We start from the raw sequence: 26,791 nt of genomic DNA, 5'->3' as shown, positions 1-26,791 counted from the left end.
CCGTCACACAGTAACAAGATTCCCCACAAGTCACAACCCTCCACCAAAACCTAAGCCGCTGCCTCATCAACCGCCTACAGAGCCGCTTCCTACAGTGCCCAGGGCTTACCCACAAAAGAAGCGCCCAAACCCCAGGGAACAAGGCAACTTAATTACCATAAACCCTTGGGAATTCACGGCCTGCACCTGCCCCCTGCACGACATAAGAGAGCAACTCAAGGCAAGGAGGGGCAGGAATCTCCACCAGGGGCGTAAGAAAGTCTCCTCGTTAGACGCCGCCGCCCAGGAAGACGACGCGCTACCACTACTATACCCAGGACCAGACGACGATGAACACGACGATCACATCCATCCTCAGCATATGGATTTTTAGGCCCACCCCCGCAGCTCCCAACGGTGGAGGGGGCCACCTCACACAACTACAGACCCCCAGTCTACAAGATTTGGCTAAACGGGGTCAAGGCAAGACTACTGCTGGATACGGGAGCAACCAGGTCATGCCCTAGTCCCATTTCTACTCCCGCCACACCTCAGCATTCGGCCCATTCCTCCCCACATTAGCCAACCTCATAGATGCAGGGGATGGCCCCCTACACATCCGTGGGGAAACCCGGGCCCTACAAACCGACACTCACCAACGAGTCTCTACCAACCACCCATTCATCATATTTGATTCTACATGTAATCAATATGATGGATACCTTGGGCTGGACCTCCTTCAGAAACTCCACGCGACCATCGATTGTCATCAGCGTCGCCTCCACTTCAGTCCATCCCGCCCCAACCAAGCATCCATAAACAAGGAAAAAAACAACAACAACGAAGGACAACGAAAAACAACCCCCTCCCCCACAACACTCACTCGCCCCAACCCACATGTACATGTAACCACACACCAGCCTCACTCAATGCCTCACTTCATCCCACTCCACCCCCATCTCCCATTCCACCCTTACTACCCCCCTCTCCCTCCTTCCCTGCCAATATTGCTTCCACTATTACCATTCCACCTCACCACGAAGCTTGGGTGACACTCACCAGACCCTCAGGTACATCAGTCCTTTTCTCACCATCCATACCCACCGGACCCCTATCACCCTGTCTAGTCTCCCCCACTTTCCTTCCCCCCCACGCCCACCAAATCCGTATCGCAAACCTCGCCACAACACCTTTAACTCTGCCACGAGGACTCATCATTGGCGATACAGAAGAAGCAGAACCGTGCTCAGCAACACCCCTTATCACCCCATACTCCCCAACCTACCATCACATCTATCCCCTTCCCAAACAGATAGCCTCCACCAACTACTCCTTGACTTTCAGGACCTCTTCTCCGCCGGACCAACCGATCTTGGCCGCACCACCTATCTCAGCCACGAGATTCATACTACAGGACCTCCCATTCGCCAACCATCACGCCGAAAAACAAACAAACAACGGGCAGAAGAAGACCGGCAGGTCCAGGATATGCTCGATGCCGGTGTCATCTCAAACTCCACTAGCCCATGGTCCTCACCTGTGGTACTTGTGCGAAAAAAGGACGGAACCATGCGTTTCTGCGTCGATTACCGCAGAGTGAACGACGTTACAATCAAAGACGCTATACCACTACCCAAGATCGATGACTCTCTAGATTCCCTCCACGGATCGACAGGGTTTTTTACCCTAGACCTGCAATCAGGCTATTGGCAAGTCCCAGTCCACCCCGATGACAAACACAAAACCGCCTTCTCAACATCAAACGGGAAGCACTATGAATTTAACGTCCTTCCCTTCGAACTCTGCAACGCCCCCGCCACATTTTCCTGCCTCATGGAATCTGTTCTGAGCGGACTCACCTGGGAAACCTTTTTGCCTTACCTAGTCGACATCATTGTCTTCAGCCACACCTGGGCCGACCACCTCCACTGCCTCAAACAGGGATTCCAGCGAATACGCCAGGCTGGGCTGAAACTAAAACCCACAAAATGTGTTTTAGCAGAATGCTCAGGCTCCTTCCTCAGACACCTTATTAATGCAGAGGGCATCTCTCCCGACCCCGACAAGCTGTGTGCAATCGCCAACATCCCCCTACCCCGCAATGTGCACGAAACCACAGCCTTCCTAGGTTTAACCTTCTATTACCGGCGTTTCGTGAAAGGTTTTGCAGACATCGCCAAACCTTTGCACGACCTCACCAAGAAAGGAGAACCTTTCCTCTGGACAAAACCCAGAAAGAACGCATTCACCACCCTCAAATCCAAACTGACCTCTGCCCCAGTCGTCGACTTCCCAGACTACAACCTGCCTTTCCGTCTATATACTGATGTCTCACTCCTTGCCATAGGGGCTGTCCTTGCCCAAGTCCAAGACGGCCGCCAGCATATCATTGCCTGTGCCAGGCGCACCTTAAACCCTGCGGAGAGAAATTACGTGGCCACCAAACGTGAATGGCTGGGAATTATCTGGTCACTCGATTACTTCCGCTTGTACATCTCAGGCACCCATGTGATTATCATTACCGATCACCAATCCCTACAGTGGTTACGCCAGTCCAACACCACCAACGCACAACTCATACAATGGGAAGAAGCTCTCGAGGAATACGACTTTGAGATATCATACCGTCCAGGCAAGCTCCACACAAACGCCGACGCCCTTTCCCGATTACCCATCAACGACATCTCAGCAGAACCGGACCTTATCCAAATGTGGCACAATAGGCAACGCCCTACCTGGATCCCGCAAAACACTTTCAACAAACTCCACCTGCACGGCGAACACCTGTTCGACCCCAACGGCCACATCGTCCTAAGCCCCACAACCGCCCACGACACCATGCTGCACCTTCACACCAACAATGGCATTCACCTGGGCACTAAGAAACTCTTCCAAGTTTTCAGTGACATGTACTGGACACCAAACCCCTCCACCATCGCCAAGAACATTGTACAATCCTGCCGCGCTTGTGCTTTAAGGAAAGACATCACCCGCACACCCGGCCCCTCAGGAAAAATAACAGCAACAAACCCTTGGCAACTACTTTCCCTCTACGTCATCGGCCCCCTCACGCCCAGAACAGGGTATAAATACATAATCACCTTCGTGGACGTCTATTCCAAATTCATGATCGCATGCCCCGCAAAAGATCACAGTGCAGTATCCGTCGCCGATGCTTTAACTCGCCACGTATTCCCATATTTTGGCATTCCCCAGGCCTTTCTCTCCGACAATGCACCAGAGTTCACAGTTTTGAAAAGTCTGGCAAGAGTTAGCAAACATATTCGGGTTCCACATCTCCCACTCATCCCCCTACTGGCCCCAAGGAAACAGCATCTGTGAAAGAAGTCATCGCTCCCTCCTCAATCAGGTCCGCACTCACATCATGCAAGCAGGGAATGAAGGTTGGCCTGCCCATGTCAAGGTAGTACAATGGGGCCTAAACACATGCCCATGAGAAGACGGCATAACACCACACAAACGAGTCTTCGGGGAAACCCTGCTTCTCCTACCCCTCCACCACCACCTGCAGCCACCCACCCCACCCTCCACTACTGACCCTCTCCACCACCTCAAACGCCGCCTCCACCACCTACAAACACAACAAGACCTTACGCCCGACACCAACCACACCAACCCATACAATCCTGGCCAATCCGTTGTGGCACACATCCCTACCCCAAATAAGATCTCACCCCGATTCACTGGCCCCTTCACCATAACCCGAGTCCCCAACCCCTGTCAAGTAATTATAAATCAGCAAGGCCAACAACGCACATATCACAATCGCCACGTGCGACCCTTCCACCCACCCAACAATGACCACCCCCTACACCCGCACGCCCTGCACCTCTTCCTGCATACCTGGCCACACAGACATTTCTGAGAATTACCCCCCAGACTCCTACTCCTACTCCTCACCCCCACCCAGCACCTCACCAACAACCACACCACCCCCCATAACACCTGGTCCCGACTCACCACCTCCACCGCCCACATCACCACCCCCACCCAGCACCACCACCCACTCACTGCCTCTTACACCCCTCTCTACCACCCATCTTCATACCACCTCCCACACCATGTCACCCCCACCACCTACCTCACCACCGCTGCCTCAAGCCGCCACCTCCTCACACCTCACTTCTCACCCACCTGCCACCTGCACCCGCACCGCTCCCCTACCTACCCCATCAAACACCCTCCCCCTCCCCCGCGACCATGCCCATTATACACGCCACACCGCACTCCCACCCGCCTTACCCCCCAACAGCTGCACGCCCTCACCACCACCACATGCACAACCACCCTCACCACGCACACCCACATCCACCACCACCACTACCAGATCAGGCCGCCTCTCATGCCCACCATCCAGATACACTCCAAAACCACCCCCCAGTGCATGCCTGGCCCGCCACCCACCACCACAAACCCCCCCTCCCCCAAACACCTCCCCCATCACCCTCCCTCTCCACCAAGCACGATGGAATCCTCCCAAATCCCAATTCCCCAAAGTGAAATGCTCCTCCCACAGACCCATTCCCCAAAAAAGCACCTACCCCCTATCACTCTCCAGCATACAGCTACTGTCTCCTCACCAGGCACCAACCACCACGATGAGGGTTACCAGAGTCCACTGGCTCCCTTGCGACCAGCCACCCATCAGGATCCGGGGGACACCCCACCCTCTCCGCCTCCTACGCCAGACAGACCATCCATCCTCCATCCGTCTCTCTCTCAACCCCCATCGGGAGCCAAACAACATATCCCACCACTGGGCAAACCTCCTTCAACACCTCACCCCGGCCCACAAGACGTCCACCTCCACCACCTACCACCTGCAGTCACGAGGTCGTGACTTTTTCGACAAAGACGGTGGTAAAATGCCCGCCGCCGGACCACCCACCCCGCCACCCCCCACCCCACCACCGGGCCACCACCACACCACCACCCAAGGAAGACACAACAGAGGGGTTAATGTCCCAGGGCAAGAGGGTCGCCCGCCCACTACTGACATGCGCCCCTTTTCCCTGTAACTGCCCTGACACCAGGTGAACAAGGATCGGCAACGACCTTCCAGGCGGGACAACCATCGCCAGCAGTGGGGTGGGACTGGACAGGATTCAGTCCCAAGTAACGTTTTGGCGACGGCCATAGTTACCCCTCAAGGGCAGGAGGCCCTTTAGTGCGCCACGAGGTGTCAATACCCTCAGCCACGTCCAGGGCAGGAGGCCCTTTAATACCTCTCCACCCCATCCCTCCATCTCATCCTCGGCCTCCCCCTCCCTCTTCCCCCCTCCACCTCACTCACATACACTCTCTTCGTCAGTCTTTCACCCTCCATCCTCTCCACATGGCCAAACCACCTCAGTGTGTTCCTCATAACGCTTCCTATCACATCCACACCACAACGCTCCTTTATATCCTCATTCGTCAGCCTCTCTCCATGTGACTCCACAGGCTCCTCTTAAATAACTCATTTCCACTGCTCTCACTCTTGACTTGTGTCCTTCCAGCAACGTCCAAGCGTCACTTCCATACGTTAGAGTTGGTATCACAATACTGTCATGTAGTAACTTTTTCACTTCCATGCTCACTTTCCTGTTTCTTATCACTGCTTTCAAAGAACCAGCAACCTTTCTTCCCTGCTGTACCCTTTCAAGCACTTCACCCTCCAAACCTCCATCCTTTCTCATCACACTACCTAAGTACTTAAACGTACTCACATTTTCCAATTCCTCACCATCCAACCTCGCTGTACATTCATTGACTTCACCTCTCTCAAAGACCATCACTTTACTCTTCCGTACATTCACCTTTAGATTCCGTTTCTTACACACTCTCCCAAACTCATCCACCAAGCCTTGCAACTCCCCTTCGTCTTCACTCAACAACACAGTATCATCTGCAAACAACAGTACAGGGGTTTCCAAACACTATCCTCTCTCACCAGGGCCACTCCAACATCCACTACCCTACCTTGTACCTCTTTTATTACCCCATCCATGTACAGATTGAACAACCATGGAGACATGACACATCCCTGTTTCAACTCAACTAAGAGAATAATTCACTTAGTTCACCATCCACACGCACTGCAGCCTTCGCACCATCGTACATACTCTTCACGGCATTCAACAACTTCCCATCTACTCTATATATTCTTAACACTTTCCACAATCCTTGTCTATCCACCCTGTCGTATGCTTTCTTGAAATCCATGAAAGCCGCATACAACTTCTTTCCCTTCTCTAGAAACTTTTCCACTAAAGATCTTAGAATGAATATCTGATCTACACAACCTCTTCCCTTCCTAAAGCCTCCCTGTTCTTCTCCAACTAATTCCTCTGTTCTTTCTCTAACTCTGTCAATAAGTATCCTACCATACACTTTTCCTCTTATACTAAGAAGACAAATGCCCCTATGATTACCACACACTTCTTTTTCCCCTTTTCCTTTGTACAAGGGAATAATTATACCTGACTTCCAATCCTCCGGGACTCTACCTTCCTCCCAGGCCAATCTGCACATCTTCCACATCCATTCTACTACTATCTTTCCCCCATGCTTCAGCGTTTCACCAAACACTCCATCAATTCCTGGGGCTTTCCCCGATTTAACTTTCTTCATTGCTTCCACAACTTCTATCCTACTGATTTCTTCCTGTCTTTTCACCTCCCTCCTTCTCCCAGAAATTCCCCAGCCACTTATACTCGCTTTACTTCCAACCTCTATGTTCAACAATTCCTTAAAGTGTTTTCTCCATCTGCTCACTTTTTCTCCCTTCTCCACTAGTAATCTACCATTTTTATCTTTCACTCCCCTGCTAACTGCACTTCCACCCTGTCTTACTCTTTTCACCTCTTTCCATAACATTTTCTTACAGTCCCTCCACTTTACACTCAAATTCCTTCCAAGTTCCTCATCCACTCTCTTCTTACTCTCTCTTACTAATCTTTTCACCTCTCTCTTTCTTTCTACATTTAACTCTCTCTTCCGCCTCTCAACTTCTTCCACGCCTCTATTTCTCATCCATTCATTGAATGCTTTCTTCTTTTGTGCCACAGCCTGTCTCACCTCTTCAGTCCACCACGCTGTTCGTTGCACCCCCCTCCGTCTGCTCTTCCTTCCACACACCACATCACATGCTGCACATATTTCTTATGTAAATATCCTACACACACCTTCCACGTCTCCCATCTGCTCCAATTCATATTTGCCCAATCGTTCCTCCACTTCTCTCTTATACTCTGCCTTTTTGTCATCCTCTTGTAACCTTTCCATTCTCCTTGCAACTACTCCTTCCTCTCGTCTTTCCCTTCTTCTTTTCATATATATATATATATATATATATATATATATATATATATATATATATATGCATGTTGCAAATGTATATGTACGCACTCCTGTACACATACCCATATCTTTATACATGTGCACCTATCCTGTACATGCAGTATGTCTGTGACTACATGTGCCTGAATATGTACATATATGTACAGATATATAGGTATATGTATGTGTGCATATGTGCCTCTCCCTGCATACGCATGTACACCCGAAAGCACTAATCTCTCCCCCCTGTTAGCCGGAGTCGCGGCCAGTGAGCGACCAGGCGATCGAACATCCCACATCCACCGCCCCTACCCCAACCCCAAAGCGTTGTTAGATATATGTGGGACGGCCAGAGCTGGTGATGTTACAATGTGTCATGACTTTTTTTTATATACAATCAGAACCAGTAGGGGTAAGTATATAAAGGCAATTAATGTGTAATACTATGCTGGTATCCACAACATACGAGAAAGGCACGAAAATGAAAGAAGACATACGACGTATTATGTGTTATTGACTATATACTTACATACTATATTATAATGTAACTTTTTTTTTTTTTATGTGTCCGACTCTAGGCATAGGCTTCACTGCCTGCTATTAAGGCCCAGCAGTCCTCCTTCATACCATACACCTCTACATGTCACCACTTCGGCGCTAACACCCACCGTCCATATTGAATACATGCTAGGGTTGTCTCATACAGGACTGGTGTATTGGTATTAGCGGGGGTATTTTTACGACATGTCGGTGGGTCTTCTGGTAGATCAGTAAAGCCCGATTTAATGAAATTCAAATCCTTAAACTGTTCCTTGCCCCAGCTGGGATTCGAACCTGGGTCCGTTAGGACTGCAGGCCACCTCTCTACCGATTGAGCCACCGCCTCCCCCAGATAAGTATAGTATAGGATCTGATGAAAGATGTGATGTCGTTTCTTATACATTCTCACTCCCACCTCCACCACCCTTCTCTCTGATTTGCTGTCTCCACCAAACGCCTCTCATACCCTGTCATCCCCCACCCCCACCCATTGTTAACCAACATAAAGATAATGATGAAATGATCTGTAAAGTATTAATCATATTGTATTATCACACGCTTCTGCATTATCACCAACAAATAAAAAACATACAATACTCCGGCATACCTGCCAACCATTTCATCCTGTTGTAAGGTGTTACATGACATACACACTGCAAGTTGGACCTTGTGTTACAATGACATACGGTTGTTTATTGTTAACACAGGTTGTGTGGTTTGGACGTCCATTAATCCATATGAGCGTGGTAATTTAAGCCTTACATTATAAACTCGTAAGGATTATGTTCCTGTCATTATTAGATGAACGAAACGAATCAGGGATCGGCTCTGACGAACCACGAACTCTGCTTTAACGAAAATATTCCGACCACTTGTCACAACAGTGACACAGTGTCATTATGTATATGACTGAATGTGGGTCAGTCGTATACATAACGACATTGTGTCACTGTTGTGTTAAAGCAGAGTTCGTGGTTCGTCAGAGCCGATCCCTGATTCGTTTCGTTCATCTAATAATGACAGGAACATAATCCTTACGAGTTTATAATGTAAGGCTTAAATTACCACGCTCATATGGATTAATGGACGTCCAAACCACACAACCTGTGTTAACAATAAACAACCGTATGTCATTGTAACACAAGGTCCAACTTGCAGTGTGTATGTCATGTAACACCTTACAACAGGATGAAATGGTTGGCAGGTATGCCGGAGTATTGTATGTTTTTTATTTGTTGGTGATAATGCAGAAGCGTGTGATAATACAATATGATTAATACTTTACAGATTATTTCATCATTATCTTTATGTTGGTTAACAATGGGTGGGGGTGGGGGATGACAGGGTATGAGAGGCGTTTGGTGGAGACAGCAAATCAGAGAGAAGGGTGGTGGAGGTGGGAGTGAGAATGTATAAGAAACGACATCACATCTTTCATCAGATCCTATACTATACTTATCTGTAGTTACATTATAATATAGTATGTAAGTATATAGTCAATAACACATAATACGTCGTATGTCTTCTTTCATTTTCGTGCCTTTCTCGTATGTTGTGGATACCAGCATAGTATTACACATTAATTGCCTTTATATACTTACCCCTACTGGTTCTGATTGTATATAAAAAAAGTCATGACACATTGTAACATCACCAGCTCTGGCCGTCCCACATATATCCAACAACGCTTTGGGGTTGGGGTAGGGGCGGTGGATGTGGGATGTTCGATCGCCTGGTCGCTCACTGGCCGCGACTCCGGCTAACAGGGGGGAGAGATTAGTGCTTTCGGGTGTACAGTCAGGGAAAGTTCCACAATACCCACCTGTCGAAGCACTGGTGTGAGACAGGTGAAAGTGAAGCATCACCAAGATCTTTTGTGTCTGGTAACTGTGAGTGTGAAGGAGAGGGAGGCGGGGGATTGGATACACAGGAGGGTTTGGTAATAGGTTGGGAATCACGTGTAAGTCTGCAATGTATGACTTGGACGGTGTGTTTGAGTTACTTTAGTGCGGATAGATGACAGTATGATGTTGCATTTTATTTAAAGAATTACATAGATGTCTGTAGAGTTAGTATTGTCAGGAAAGATACGGAAGTTTGCTGGGTTCGGACAGAGGTTTGAATGCTTTCATTCCCTCTCGACTTTAACATGAGACGTTTTCCCAGGAGATACTCGTAACGATATAACAGAGATTTATACTTTGTGTTGACTCGAAAACAAAGCCACTTTATGATCTCTCTCTCTCTCTTCTTGTAGATTTGTTTACTTATCCTCTGTCATCCACTATAAACATCCGCCTGCGAATATTTCTAGTGTTATTCCGTTAATTATTAATCTCGAACTAGAGTCTAGAGTAGTGTGCAATAATAGTTTTTAAAAATCTATATGGGCAATTAACAGACTTTTCGTTTTCCTCTAGACAGAACGACATGGGAAGTCCTAATTATAAGATCAGTCTCTGTAACTATCACTCCTCTCGGACATTACGAAACGAAGGCAAAGAAGCATACCTTTGACAGTAAACATATATTATATATGCAGTAATGTAGACAGACTTGGAGAACAGTGTGATACCATACAAACAACATACCGCTTTTGCACTTTGAGAATACGTCGGACGCATTATCATTGACAATTGATACTATGACGTGAACATCTCTTCAAACCCTCCCACTCCCGGCCACCCTCCCTCCCACTCACAGTAACCAGACATGTGGGGTCTGGTTGCTGCTTCGTGACCCTTCGTCGACAACCAATGCTCCAAACAGTGGGTAATGCGGAACTTTCCCTGACTCTACATAGGTGTGTATTTATGTACCACTTTACTCATCTCAAAACATGAAATGATAATTACTGGAACATCTTTTGCCATGTATATGCCATTTTATGTCTTTGTTCATTATTGTGCTTGTAATGATAATTACTTCTATATCTTCTCTGCCCTAAGATACAGATTTTTTCCCCTGCTCTCATGCACCCTTCCCTTCTTGGCTTTTAGGGACAGTGTTCTCCAGAGTGTTGGGGCTTGTACTGAATGGTAAATAAAGAACCTGAATAAGAAAACTCTATCTCATAAAAATATTATTTCCTTCTACTATATTTTTTTTTTTCAAACACCATAATATGTACACTTTGTTAAATTTGTCATTTGTACTTACTTATTACTGTGAACATGGGATCACATATAGTATTATTTTTCTAGCATGAATCAAATAAATTCCAAGGCACAGGTGCTGGGGGAATAAATGCTCGGGTAAGAGGCTACCATGGCCTCGGTAGAGAGACCCTAGGAGATGTTACGATGAAGACACCATGCCTTATAAGTAACTTGCCACATTTACCTCTGAGCCCTACCTCATGCACCCCACTCACCCATGTCTTGAGTATTCTTAGTATTTTTCAGTAGAGATGGTCCTAAGTAGGCAGGAGAATGTGTGTACTTTATAACCTAGACTTTAATAAGATACCATCTAAGGTAATTAGCTGTTATATTACCCTTTTTCCTTACGCATGCTATAACGTAAGTTAAGGGTACGGGTTGTGCTTTTACTTGGTAGGTGGCAGTCGGCATGAAAGGGAAAAAGACTCGTCACCCCACTGCCGTTACATAAACACTGCCTCAAGCAGGTACCGGTTGAACAGAATCTGAGTCATGGTGTCAGTACCAATAAAATAATCTGCAGGGTACTGATGTTTGTGACAAAAAACTCATCTGTGAAGTGATCTATACTTCATCAAGCTGTATCTGGGGAGTTACTTCTCCCTTCACGTAAAATTCTGTGCTGTCAACACCATAAAGCTGATAATCAGGTGGCTCAAGAATCCAAACCTCTTTGATCATCTTAAAATTGTCTAGGGAGAATTCAAGTTTTAAGTTCACCACGGACTCAGAATCCATAAAAATGATGTAAGAACTCCTTCACAAATGCCTAAGGCGACTACACTTTAGGACAAAGGACCAACCTGGCGTTTGGGGAACTCAGTATTTTGTGTTGTTATGGAAGACTGTTGGTTCTGGCATGAGGCTTTCCCTGACAGTTTGTTGGTGAGTGCATGACACACAGTAGTAGAATGATGATGACTTTTGTAGTAGGTGCAATATGTACTACCGTGTGACTGAAGGTGCGTTGCGATTGCACACCCCACTGGATGGCCACATAGGTGATCTACTATCACGTCTGTGACCTCGTTCATCTTTAGGTCTCTTATAAAAGTGAACTGCTCTATGACCTGAGTGCCACCAATACCAATAAATTGTTTTAGTTCTACTTTTAGGTCTGGCACGACAAGAGATGAGTTATCTTGCGGCGCAGTTCTTGTATGCAGCATGGATGGTGAATATGGTGTTGATTGAACGTTTTGTTTGTTAAGTGGACGTGAAATGTGTCCTTGGCCTTGAGACTGATAACCAGGCGTGGGAATAGTAACTGTGTGAACCACACGTACAGGTTGTGTAGGTAAGATACAAGTTAATCTGTCTACCTAACTGGAGAAAACTGAATCTTTAACAGTGCCTAATTCTTCCTTGCTAAGGCGATTTAGAAACCATAGATAGCTGAAGAAGGTTGCTACATTTTCTAGAGACTGAGTGGTTTTACCCGTAGCATCAGAGTTTCTCATAATAATCTTAGTTTCTATCTCATTTTTGGAGACATTTTGTCAACCAGGGGAAGAGTTGTAACGCGTATGTCTTTTGATGTGTAACTGCATTAGTTGTATGATAATGTATATGCCTTGATGGAAAGCTGTTTTATGATAAAATTGTAGGAATGGACAGCAGAGCAGCTTAGAGCCTGATATGACCAGATCAGAGTATATGCAAGTTAGTCAAACGTCAATGCATCGTGATCAGGCCGTGATTGCTTCTTGCCTTACTCCCACGCTCTCGCTCATAGGATGTACAGATCACTCAAACCAGTAGAAGAGAAGATGCCCTGGTACTGGGACGTCTTCAGCTGTAGCTGTAAAATACAAAAAACTGAGAGCGCATCGTGGTTGATTTAGACAACCTGCGTATTCTGTGTTTGTTTGCTGTCACCCGCTCCTACGACACACTCTCCCATACTCCTAATCAAGAAATATTTTGTGATTATATATATATATATATATATATATAGGAAGAGGATCACCAGGCAGAACACAAACATGGTGGCGAAGTTAGGGTCTTTATTTGCTGAAGTCTCGGAAATTGCTTAGTTTATCTTCAACGCAAATCATCACAGTTAAGATTTTAATATCTCATAACGATCAAAACAAAATTTAAAACATGAAAGTACATAAACGAAGCCCATAAAAAATACCGCGGTCGTAAACCAATAAATAAATCTAAAATGAAGAGGGTAGGAGTAACAAAGCAAAACGTGTATATAAAATAAGTGCAATACTGTAAAAAAAAAAAAAAAAAAAAAAAAAAAAAAAAAAAAACTAGTGGGGGAAACAAAACAGTTCCCAGGAACCCATGTCACTGACTGAAGGGTTAAACAGATATTGGTACAAAGCTGCCATCATGGGGAGGGCCAAGTCATTGCTGCTACCACCAAGAACTGTGAAGTGTGAATGAGAGAAAAAATGGTCGTGTTGTTGTGAGTGGTCCCGTATTGCAAAGTGTGGTGGATTGGAGATTAACTGGCTTGTTCCAACTGAACGATCTAAGTGTTCATGGATTGGCGTCTTTAGGTGTCATTTTGTTCTACCTATATATGCCGCCCTACAGCTGGCACACGTGAGGGGGTAAATAACGGATGCTTGTGTGAGGGAATGGTGTCTCTTACCTTGAAAAAGCTCTGGATAGATTTTTTTTGGGGGGAGTTTAAATACAACTCTAATTGACACTTGTGGGAAGCGTTGAGCTAGAAGCTTTTGAAGTTTGCTCCTAAATATGAAGCTAATGGGTACTGTGTAAGATAAGGAAAAGTTTTGGAGCAGTAATGACTTGGACCCTCGTAGCCGTAAAAAAAAAAAAAAAAAAATATTAAGGGTCTTTCTTACCAATGTACTTAAGTGAAGATGTTAGATATAAAACCATCCCTGGGTCACCCTGATTCAGAATACAGTATATACGGGTCTGGGGGTCTCTGGCCCTTAGTTTGGGCGTGACCAGGGGCGCACCCAGGAATTTTCTAAGGGGGGGGGGCGTAGTGAGGTAACGTCAGGTAATCCGATAAATACTGGGAGGTCATATGCAGGTTTAGAGTCAGAGAGCTGCTGGCTCATGTGTTACTCTTTGTTTGTACAGTCGCCCCAAGAAGTGATGGCAGAGTTTCAGATTGCTTCGGTCACTCTGCACTGCCATACGTTCAATGAAACAGTGAATATAAGGTAAATATTCAATGCCTTCATCACGTCATATCATATAAAATATATATTTTATCACGCTAAGAATGATGTAAAATGAATAACAGGAGGCAGTGATATATTAGAAGTTAACACTTATATAGTTACCTTTCCCGATTTGAATGAATGTGAAATGTATTACACCGCGCGCGGTGGACAGTAGGCCTATAACTCCGTGTTCCTGATTTATTTGTTTCCCATGTTTTCAAATACAGATGCTCTAGTTTTGAAGACCAGTTAAGGAAAATTCTTGTGACTGCAATACGCTGTCTTATTTTCAAATGCAATAATAAGGATGCCATAACAATGAAATTATTATTCGTAATGATGCCCTACCTGCGGTAGCAGCAAGACCATACTGCCTTCTATTCCGTCTTTCTCTCACCAATAATAATCATAATTAGCAGTTTTATTCCCTACTGATGCAAAATTATTTTTACTTGTAAGGAGGTATGACAGATTCTGCCTTTTTCTTTTACACTGGGCAATTAACAGGACCAAAATATGAGTTCATAAACTCTTGCAGTGCAAAAGCACGCACTCTTCTCCATCTTTTAACCTTCATATGTCTTTTAAAATTAACTTTAATGTCCTGCTGAACAGAAAATGCAGATTTGGAAGTTTTGAACTCAATGATTTGTTTGTGAACCTTTGCATTGTATTACTCTTGATGATCGATTATGCATTGAGGATATCAGTGACAGAAGTTAGCATTCTCCAAAGAGCTCCGACTCTAGGAAAATTTCGAAGTTCTTTTTTTATACTTCTTTCACCGATAGCCCTCTGGCATATATTAAATAACCCAGAGATTTTTCTTGATGGAAAACTGGCCAAAGGCAGTGTAATAACTTCATATCTTTGAGTAAATGTTATCTCCTTTCGTGCGTGTTGATCGAAACATTTAAAATAGCTTACTGGCTTACGCCGCCTTCCCGCTTTCTGTCGTAGTCCATGGAGACATTGGAAACGGAAATAAATGACTTTATATTATTCCCTAGTATTGTAACGGAAATTATTTTATAAATAATAATAATTATTTTTTATTGTTTATGAAGGTCCTTTTTGTTCAGTCTTACGCTACTATAAAATTATTGCGTGTTACCATACTAGACTTGAACTCCACAAATTATTCCTGACTGTCCCTGAGCGATAGTTGTGAAATTTCAATTAGTTCCGTTTAGGATTTCCTATTATCGTAACTAACGAACTGCTTCCCACAGTTTTGAAATATACAGGTACTTTAGCATTGATTTATTGTTTTTTGTAACAATTTTACGTATTAGGTTTCACCTCGTAGAGATATAAGCAAGAGTATGTGCACTGTCGCTGACCGAAAACTTCTGGATATCAGGCCGTCACTTCTTAGGCCGACTGTACTTGCCAATTTTTCATGATTTGCTGTTACCGAAATAAATATATACAAATTTTTAAAGGACCCAGAGAGCTAAGGGGGGGCCCGGGCCCCCCCCCCCCGGGTGCGCCCCTGGGCGTGACTGATGGACAAACAATGCGGTTCTTATATATATATATATATATATATATATATATATATATATATATATATATATATATATATATATTATAGAAATTATAAAAGAACAAAAATGGATGTCGGCAGCCCATATAGCAAGAATAAAGGATAACCGATGGAGCAAGAACAAAGAGATTGTAAGTGTAGCAGAAAAATGCCAGACAGGAGGTGAAGAGATCAGAGAGAGAAATTTGCAGGGAAAACGTGGCAAAGATTGGCTCAGTCAAGGAATTCGTGGAAAAGGTTGGGGAAGGCCTTTGTTCAGCAGTGGACTTGTAATGGATGATATATATATATATATATATATATATATATATATATATATATATATATATATATATATATATATATATATATATATATATATATATATATATATATATATATATATATACAGAGGCTCCATATATATATATATATATATATATATATATATATATATACAGAGGCTCCATATATATATATATATATATATATATATATATATATATATATATACAGAGGCTCCATATATATATATATATATATATATATATATATATATATATATATATATAATCTAAATATATATTGTTACATAGCCTATGATTTCATCATCCTTTGTGTAATTCTAACGTACAGTGTGCTGCCTGTTTGATCACGAGCGTGTTCTACCTCACTCCCCCTTCTACCGTTAGAGTAAGTCGTCCTTTCTGTTCTTCAGAGTAGGATTGTCAGCTCTTTGTCCCCTATGGCTTCATTTGCGCGTCCTTCTTACAAGTTGTATCAAGCTCTGCTGGCCCCTATATAATGAGCTCAGTCTCTGCATCATTGCCACTTAGATCTGCTCCTCATTTTGTTCACATCTTTGTCCTCCCCTGTACAGTTGTTATTGTGAGTGCCCAGGAAGTCTCCAGCCATCTAGCAGCTGTGTGTAATTTGAGTATAACTGTTATTGCATTTTTTCTTGTACTGTGTAGCGTAAGGCGTTAACTCTTAGGCCTGGTAGGGTTTTTGTAATTAATGTGTTTTTATGTCATTCATTTTTTATAATAATTTGTATCTGTAATAACATATCTTGCATTCACTGAGTATTATCCGGTATTTTCATTTTATCAGGGCTGACTTAGATAAATTTACTCATGCTAATTTCGTGTTAATAGAGGCTATTGCAGTTAACCATATATTTAACCTGTTTTTTGCCATTACATTATCCTTATGAGTCCTGAATGTTTTGTTGTTAGTTTGAGCATTAAACTTCAACTTGTAATTTTACCTAACTCTTTTATTTTGAACCTGGACCTTTACGGGACAGTAGTGATTTTTAGTATTCTCACTTAAAGTGTACATTATCTTTTTCTGTTCTGTAACATAAATTTGGCGACCTCGCCAGGATATTCAGGATATTATCATAAGGATATTGCTTGATATTTTGTGACTGTGATTTATTCATGATGTCTAGTATTACTACGCTTGATGAAGCCAAAGATTTTTTGTCAAATGTGCAAACAGTGTATGATGTGGAAAACAGAACAAAGAATGAACTTAAGCTTGTTGCTCAACAATTGGGAATTGCAGTTCACTCTCATCATTCTAAAGATCAAATTGTTGGCATGATTAATAAGAGCTTGTTTAATGTAACACCTCCAAATGAGCAAACGCAGATTGAAATAGCTAAGTTACAGCTAGCCCTGCAGGAGGCTCGTGTTAAGGAGGCTGAATTTCAAGCAAATGCTAAGGAGGCTGAATCTCAGGCTCGGATTCAGGAGGCACAGATACAGGCTCAGGCACAAATTGAACTAGCTAGGATTCAGGCAGACCATGAGTATCGCATGAACCAAGGTGGAAGTGGATCATCTAGCTCTGATGATTTTGATGTGGCTAAAAATGTTAAACTTGTCCCTCCTTTTAATGAATCTGATTTAACAAAGTATTTTCAGTTGTTTGAGAGGGTAGCTACAGGTTTTAATTGGCCCAAAAAGTATTGGCCAGTACTCCTTCAAACTGTTCTCACCGGTAAAGTTCAAGTAACTTATGCATCTTTGCCTCAGGATCAATCTGATAATTATGATGTAGTTAAGAGCTTGATTCTTAAGGCCTATGAGCTTGTTCCTGAAGCCTATAGAGTAAAATTTAGGACAACCTATAAGCAAGATAAGCAATCCCATGTTGAGTATGCAAAAATCAAAGAAGATCTGTTAGAGCAGTGGTTAAATTCTAAGAATGTGGATTCTGATATTGGTAAATTTAAGTGGATGATTTTGCTGGAGGACTTCAAGAGGTGTATTTATAAAGATGTAAGCCTATATCTTGATGAGAAAAGAATAGATAATTTGTCTGATGCTGCAGTTTTAGCTGATGAATATGTTAACTCACAAGAGATATTCTAGAGAAAAAAGGAAAGCTGAAAGTAAGTACGTTGCCTCTACTCAGAGTACAGGTAACAGGAAAGAGAATAAAGATGATGTTTCTCAGGAAGTAAATACCAGCTTCACCTTTAGATTTCAGAAAAGTAAATGTACTTATTGTAGTAAGCTTGGTCATACTACGGAGAAATGTTTCAGGAGACAGCGTGATGTGAACAAAAAGGAGTCTTTAAATATTCAGTCAATTGGTCTAGTGTTGACCCTTGAGAGTTCCCAGAATTCTTTAACTGAGTTAACTGAACCTGCTTTGAGGGGTAAATTAAATTCTCATGATGGAGCTCCTCTTTTGAGCAGTAACGTGGGTGACACTCTCAAGAGTTCATGTGCTAATTTCCTGTCTGATGGTTTTGTCAGTCCACTGGACAATAATGACAGGAAATCAGTTAAAATATATCGTGATACAGGTGCTTGCCAATCCCTTATGCTGACGAGTGTTCTAGGCTCTAATGTTAATTCCTCTGATGAAACTGTAATCTTATAAGGTGTAGGGAATAATTACTTCTCTGTCCCTCTGTGCAGAGTGAATTTAGAGTCTGGTTTTGTTAATGGTTCCGTTATGGTTGGGTTGGTTGAGACACTCCCAATGTCAGGTGTAACTTTCTTACTTGGAAATGATATTTGTGGAAGCCAAGTGTGTCCAGCTCCTCAGTTGTCTAGTGAGCCAGTGGCTGTGACCCAGGATTGTGGTGTCCCTGATGTGTTCCCTGCATGTGCTGTCACTAGGGCTAAGTCTAAAGTTACTGGTGATTTAGAGGATAATGATGATGATGATGTTATCCTAGCTGACACTTTTCTTGCTAATTTGGACCACTCACAGATGAGGCAGTACCGCGTAGTGTTGATAATTTGTCTCGTCAAGAGTTGGTTGAGTTGCAGGTTGCTGACCCTGAGTTGAAAGGTCTAGCTAACTCTGCTTGCAGTGAGGAAGAGTCAGCTGGTGCTTCTACTTGTTATTATATAAAGTCAGGAGTACTTATGAGGAAGTGGAGACCCCGAACAGCATCAGTCGACTGTGAATGGGAGGTTGTACATCAAGTTGTCATCCCTCGTGTTTGTAGGCAGGATATAATTAGAGTGGCTCATGATTCCAGTTTGGCAGGACACCTTGGAGTTAGGAAGACTGTGGCACGCATTTTGAAACACTTCTACTGGCCAGGTATCTTCAGGGATGTTTCCTGGTATTGTAAGTCTTGTCACACCTGTCAAGTTGTGGGGAAGTGTAATCAGACCGAAAAGGTTGCACCTCTAGTTCCCATTCCTTCTTTTGAGGTGCCTTTCACCCGTGTGTCGGTGGATATTGTGGGCCCTCTTCCTAAGACTTCTTCAGGATTTTCTTATGTGTTGACCCTGATTGATATGGCTACTCGTTATCCTGAAGCCATTCCACTTAGAAATATCTCAGCAAAGAACGTGGTTAAGGAAATGCTAGGGTTCTTCACAAAGTTTGGTCTGCCCAAGGAAGTACAGTCAGACCGGGGAAGTAATTTCATGTCAAATGTTTTCAAGCAGTCTCTGAAAGAGTTGGGCATCACCCAGATCACGTCTTCAGCTTACCATCCCCAGACCCAAGGAGCGTTGGAGAGATATCATCAAACACTCAAATCGATGCTCAAGAAATACTGTTTGGAACATCAGAAAGACTGGGATAAAGGTCTTCCATTCGTTGTGTTTGCCGCAAGAGAATCTCCAAATGAATGACTGGGCCTCTCACCTTTTGAACTACTGTTTGGCCATGAAATAAGAGGACCCCTTAAGTTACTCAAGGAATGCTGGCTGTCGGAGGAAGATGACGTCAACCTGCTGGAGTATGTGATGAAGTTCAAAGAACGGCTGTCCACTGCTTTACAGCTGGCGAGAGAGAATTTAGGAGCTGCTCAGGAGAAGTTGAAAACTTGGTATGATAAGAAGTCCAGGTTACGCCACTTTCAGCCAGGAGATCAGGTTTTGATTCTGCTACCAGTGCATGGGCAATCTCTTCAAGCCAAGTTTAGTGGTCCTTATTTCGTGGAGAAGAAACTCAGTGATGTCAACTATGTCATCGCCACACCAGATCGTAGAAAGAACAAGCAACTATGTCACATCAACATGCTAAAGTTATATCACAGGCGGGACAAAAATAATCCAGTCTGCACTGTAGCTGTTCCACCCGAGTCTGCAAGTGAAGCTCTCCCATGCAGCATGAACCTGAGTGATAGTTTGGGGAAGAATCCTGATATCATGAATGATCTCCAGACTAAGCTTTCTCATCTACCTCCCGAAGAAAGGCAGGAGTTTTCGGCATTACTGCAGGAGTACCCGCAAGTGTTCCGTGCCACTCCAGGAAGAACCACTGTGTTGATGCATGATGTCGATGTTGGAGACGCAAAGCCAATTAAACTGCCTCCTTACCGTGTGAACCCAGTGAAAGTTCCTCTCATCGAGAAGGAGCTTGGCTACCTGTTGGACCACAAGATGATTGAGCCCTGTCAGAGCGAGTGGAGTTCTCCTGTCACTCTAGTCCCTAAGCCAGGTGGGTCACAGCGGCTTTGCCTCGACTACAGACGTGTTAATCAGATAACCAAAACAGACACTTACCCTCTCCCTCGCGTGGAAGATTGAATAGACAAGATCGGAAAGGCTAGGTACTTAAGTAAGTTTGATTTGTTAAAGGGATACTGGCAAGTACCTATGACTGAACGTGCTAGGGAAATCTCATGTTTTGTAACACTAGGAAAGACTTTTGCATGTTCTGTAATGCCATATGGTATGAAGAATGCACCAGCCACATTTCAGAAGCTCATGAATGTTGTTACAGAGGGTTTGGCAGGGTGTGTTGTTTATATTGATGATGTATTAATCTTCAGTGACAACTGGAAAGATCACCTATGCCATGTCAGTAAATTTCTTGAGCGTTTGGTTCATGCTAATCTTGTAGCTAATTTATCAAAGTGTGAGTTTGGTCAAGCTAAAGTTCAGTACCTTGGGTATGTAATTGGTGATGGACATGTTGCACCACCAGGAGCTAAGGTTCAGGTTATAAGTGATCTTCTCAGACCTAAAAGTAGGAAAGAGCTACAAAGATTTTTGGGAATGGTAGGTTATTACAGGAGATTTGTTCTTAACTTTTCTATTCTTGTATCACCACTTACAGACCTACTGAAAAAGGGAGTTAAATTTGTCTGGACCGATAACTGTGAATCCTCTTTCAACGAACTTAAAGCTATCCTATTAAGTCAGCCAGTGCTCGCTACTCCAAATTTTGCTAAGCCTTTTAAGATGGCTGTTGATGCAAGTGATACAGGAGCTGGGGCTGTTTTGCTGCAAGAGGATGATCAGGGTATTGAACACCCTGTATCTTATTAGAGTAGGAAGTTCACTCCACCTCAAAAGAACTACTCAACTATTGAGAAAGAGCTTTTGGCGTTGATTTTGGGTTTACAGCATTTTTCATTTTATTTGTGTTCTGGTTTTGACCCCATAGTCATTGATACCTATCATAACCCACTGAAATTCCTTAGTAAGTTTAAAGATAAAAATCAGAGATTGACAAGATGGAGTCTACTTCTTCAGGAGTATTCATTAGACATACAACATGTCAAGGGGAAAGAAAATGTTATTGCAGATTGCTTATCTAGACTTTAGAAAGATTGTTTTAGAGTAATAAGAAATTTCCTTTGTAAATTTCTTTTTCTTTGTGGGGAGGTGTTACATAGCCTATGATTTCATCATCCTTTGTGTAATTCTAACGTACAGTGTGCTGCCTGTTTGATCACGAGCGTGTTCTACCTCACTCCCCCCTTCTACCGTTATAGTAGAGTAAGTCGTCCTTTCTGTTGTTCAGAGTAGGATTGTCAGCTCTTTGTCCCCTATGGCTTCATTTGCGCGTCCTTCTTACAAGTTGTATCAAGCTCTGCTGGCCCCTATATGATGAGCTCAGTCTCTGCATCATTGCCACTTAGATCTGCTCCTCATTTTGTTCACATCTTTGTCTCCCCTGTACAGTTGTTATTGTGAGTGCTCAGGAAGTCTCCAGCCATCTAGCAGCTGTGTGTAATTTGAGTATAACTGTTATTGCATTTTTTCTTGTACTGTGTAGCGTAAGGTGTTAATTCTTAGGCCTGGTAGGGTTTTTGTGATTGTGTTTTTGTCAGTCATTTTTGATAATATTTTGTATCTGTAATAATATATCTTGCATTCATTGAGTATTATCCGGTATTTTCATTTTATCAGGGCTGACTTAGATAAATTTACTCATGCTAATTTCGTGTTAATAGAGGCTATTGCAGTTAACCATATATTTAACCTGTTTTTTGCCATTACATTATCCTTATGAGTCCTGAATGTTTTGTTGTTAGTTTGAGCATTAAACTTTAACTTGTAATTTTACCTCTTTTATTTTGAACCTGGACCTTTACGGGACAGTAGTGATTTTTAGTATTCTCACTTAAAGTGTACAGTATCTTTCTCTGTTCCGTAACAATATATATATATATATATATATATATATCTGTATATATATATATATATATATATATATATATATATGGAGCCTCTGTGGTAAAGTGGTAAAGCGTACATCTCTCACTCTGGTGGACGCAGGCTTGCCTCCTGCCAGAGCTGTAAAAACTTTGGGAAACGTTCACCGAGCCACTGACCGCTTTGGTGGACATAACGGGTACTGTGGTTGAACCAGTGTCGCATACTAGCATGCTCGCACCAAGTTGGCTTAAGGCGGGTCGATTACACTTGGTTCACAAACTACACACACATCCAAAGCTACTTCAACACTACACTCACACTCACAAGCACTTCTCACTCTACATACCTTCTCTACCAGACAGCCTAAGCCACTGGTTAGAGATACATTGGCTGTATCGTCCCTGCTTCGGTAGGGATTGGCCGGTCCCGCAGTGGACCTCAACGGCTGATGATGATTTTATATATATATATATATATATATATATATATATATATATATATATATATATATGTGTGTGTGTGTGTGTGTGTGTGTGTGTGCATGTGTGTGTGTGTGTGTGTGTGTGTGAAGGTGGTCCTTATTACTAAGAGGGAAAAGTAATTCTGGAATATTTTGTTTGCTGGCAGTGGATATTGTGGGTTTAGGTGTTGTTACGGAACAGAGAGAGATAATGAACACTTCAAGTGAGAATACTAAAATCACTACTGTCCCGCAAAGTTCCAGGTTCAAAACAAGCGTTAGGTAAAATTACAAGTTAAAGTTTAATGCTCAAACTAACAACTAAACATTCAGGACTCATAAGGATAATGTAATGGCAAAAACAGGTTAAATATATGGTTAACTGCAATAGCCTCTATTAACACGAATTTAGCAAGAACAAATTTATCTAAGTCAGCCCTGATAAATGAGAGAACCGGATAATGCTCAGTTAAAGCAAGATATATTATTACAGATACAAAATATTATTAATATTGGCTGACATTAAAACTCGACACGAATCAGAAAAACCTTACCAGGCCCACGAATTAACACCTTAGGCCATACAGTACAAGAAAAATGGTAACAACACTTATACTCAAATTATACAGCAGGTAGATGGCTGGAGACTTCCTGAGCACTCACAAAGATAATACACTATACAGGGGAGGACAGAGATGTGAACCAAATGAGTAGATCTAAGTGGCAATAATGCAGAGACTGAGCTCATTATATAGGGGCCGGCAGAGCTTGATTCAACTTGCAAGAAGGACGCGGAAATGAAGGCACAGAGGACGAAGAGTTGACACTCCTGCTCTGAAGAACAGAAAGAACGACTTACTCTACTATAAGGGGGAGAAGGGGGAGTGAGGTAGAATATGCAAGCCTGGTCACTATGGAAGCCACGAGGCGAATCGTGATCAAACATGCAGTATACTGTACGTTAGAATTATACAAAGGATGATGAAATCATAGGCTATGTAACAGTGTAAACTCTTGAGACCCCCAATTTTAGCCGAATTGCATGATATTTACTGATGCCGCATCTTGCCCTAAGTTTGAACATAATAAGCAGTAGTACTGTTGTGATAATAATTTTTTTTTGTTATTTGAAAAAAGTGCTAGCTTTACTTCGTTGGAGGCTACATTCTAGTAATACTCATATTTATTTCTTTTTTCAGGGATTTGCCTTTTGGGTTATTATTAGGCACTTATTTACTATGACAAGTGAAACTGGCAATGTCAATGGTGAAAAGCAGGAGCAAAATCAAAATTTGGCTTGTTGGCCAATCAATTGAAAGACTAAGTGGAAGTAAGTTACCTTCTTGTGGAGAAGTGTTAGCGCGACTTTTCTGCCTGTGGTGAACAGACACCAACACAGAGGGATTCAGTATGTGTTCTGTCTGAGGAACTAGAGGGATTCTGGGAGAGTGCTTGCATTCATGCATCTGAGCCAAGGAATCATATCCCCCAAATCGAATCTCTTTAGAAAGAATGGAGAAAGTTGAAGAAGAATAAGAGCCGGAATACAGAAAGAGAGGAGAAGAGAAAGAACTTCGTAGAACAGATGAAAGATCTCTCTGACACTGAGCACACGAATGCCTTCTATCTCATCAAAAATCGTGAGAATAAGGAGTTTCTAGTGGATCAGAGGGAGAAAGGGAGGCGAGGTTCTATGCTGGGTATTAATGTCAAACTCCACGGGAAAGAACGAAGACAGAGAGAGAGGGACAAAAGATTGAAAAGGAGAGAAAAGAGCGTGAGGAATGTCATCGAGCAATAATAGAGGAATTAGTGGAGCTGGAGGAAAGCCCACTTGGTGATGAATACGAAACAGGTGACGATTATACAGATAGAGCAGGTCCTTCCTTTTTGGCTGCAGCTCCCCCTCTGAAACGCCAACGAGCACGAAAAACAATTGTCACTTCTCCAGTTGCTGCTGCTGTAGATCGGACCAAAACTTCTGACCGTGCTGCAGTCCATCTGCTTTCTGCGGCCATATCTGCTTGTGGACAACATCCAACAATGAATATTTTCAACAGGCAAAGTATCCGCCAAGACTGAATCAAGAGTGGAAGGGAATCCGCAGAATTTGCTGAAGAAATCATTCCATTCAACAGTGCCACTTGTAGCGCACTGGGAATGGAAAACTAATTCCTGCTGTAACAAGAGCAAATATCACTGAAAGCCTTCCAGTTCTCGTCTCAGGTGATGGACCTTCACAGCTTTTGAATGTATCCAGTTTGGAATCAGGGACAGGAAAGGCCATTGCCAATGTCATCATTGAAATCTTGAATGACTAAGGTATATCTGAACGTGTAGTAGGAATGGCATTCGACACCACTGCCAGCAACATCGGATTGTGGGCAGAGGCGTGCACCCTTATTCAGCAACAGATCCATAAGGGTCTTCACCTTGCTTGCCGACATTACATCTTTGAGATCCTTGTTCAAAAGGCCTTCACCTTTTGCCTTGGACAGTCCTCTGGTCGCAACATTCACATATTCAAGAAGTTCAAAGCCAAGAGGATAACTATTAACACAACACGCTTTCATACATTGAATGACAATGAGGAAATGCCAGTGAATGAGAGTGAGTAATGTGATGAGATGGCATTTTGTATGAAAGAGTTGCAGGAAAACCAACTTCGAGATGATTATCGAGAACTGCTAGAACTGTCCATTGTTGAGTGGTGTACCGCCCCGTGGAACGCGGTTTCAGTGCCCTGGTGCTTGCTACCATGCTAGATGGATGGCTAAAGTTGTATACAGCATCAAAGTCTATCTTTTCCATCATCAGACAAGCATCACATTGAAGTAAGGCCGAGGATTGAAGCGATTTGTTGTGTGCATCATGAAGCAATATCTGAAATCATGGGTCATGGCAACAAAAGCATCTCTAGGTTCAGCAAACAACCTGAGGCTTCTCCAGGAACTGTCGCTTTATCCTGATAAGTACATATCACAAGTCTACTTGAAAGCATTTGCTCGTCAGGTGTGATATTTGTCAGAGCAATGATTAGTTGGATTGGCCTTTTTCGTTCCAACTGTTGACCCTAAAGAGAAGTGAAAAATGGTGATGGCCCACAACGAAAAAAGAAGCAAAGATCAACTAAAGAGAGCAACAGTTGAACTGAATCAAAAAAACAATTTAAACTTTTGTGACTTGTAACGCCAAAAAGATCACACTGCTTGGCCTTCCTCATTTATTCCTAGAATTCGATCCATCCACATGGGAAAGCCGTGAGGATTACAGGGAAGCTGAATGCATCGTCCAGGGGCTACAGGTATCAAATGGCTTTGCTGAAGGAGGGATAGCATATATATATATATATATATATATATATATATATATATATATATATATATATATATATATATATATATATTGTTACGGAACAGAGAAAGATAATGTACACTTTAAGTGAGAATACTAAAAATCACTACTGTCCCGTAAAGTTCCAGGTTCAAAACAAAAGAGTTAGGTAAAATTACAAGTTAAAGTTTAATGCTCAAACTAACAACAAAACATTCAGGACTCATAAGGATAATGTAATGGCAAAAACAGGTTAAATATATGGTTAACTGCAATAGCCTCTATTAACACGAAATTAGCAAGAGTAAATTTATCTAAGTCAGCCCTGATAAAATGAGATACCAGATAATACTCAGTGAATGCCAGATAAATAATTACAGATACAAACTATTATCAAAAATGACTGACAT

The 26,791-nt window shown here is 42.9% G+C and overlaps 1 protein-coding gene across 1 annotated transcript; it reads left to right on the top strand.

Annotated features, from left to right (window-relative positions):
• The first annotated feature begins 1,505 nt into the window (after nucleotides 1-1,505).
• Nucleotides 1,506-25,369, top strand: LOC145416221 (uncharacterized). Its single transcript, XM_080285231.1, has 3 exons — nucleotides 1,506-1,521; nucleotides 1,865-2,374; nucleotides 25,275-25,369. Exons 1-3 carry the CDS (start codon nucleotides 1,506-1,508, stop codon nucleotides 25,367-25,369), a joined length of 621 nt encoding a protein of 206 aa, XP_080141357.1.
• Nucleotides 25,370-26,791: the final 1,422 nt, after the last annotated feature.

This window comes from Coenobita brevimanus, chromosome 105, assembly GCF_032717465.1.
Source record: "Coenobita brevimanus isolate Jiangsu-jjx chromosome 105, ASM3271746v2, whole genome shotgun sequence".
NCBI lineage: Eukaryota > Metazoa > Arthropoda > Malacostraca > Decapoda > Coenobitidae > Coenobita > Coenobita brevimanus.
Note: the sequence above shows the minus strand (reverse complement) of the source record. Positions and strands in the feature narration are given on the sequence as shown.

What these genes read in the sequence shown, in the direction of transcription:
- LOC145416221 (XM_080285231.1), top strand. An exon ending in CCGCCAGCATATCATTGCCT is followed by an intron (nt 2,375 to 25,274) that starts GTGCCAGGCGCA and finishes TTCTCGTCTCAG; the next exon opens with GTGATGGACCTTCACAGCTT.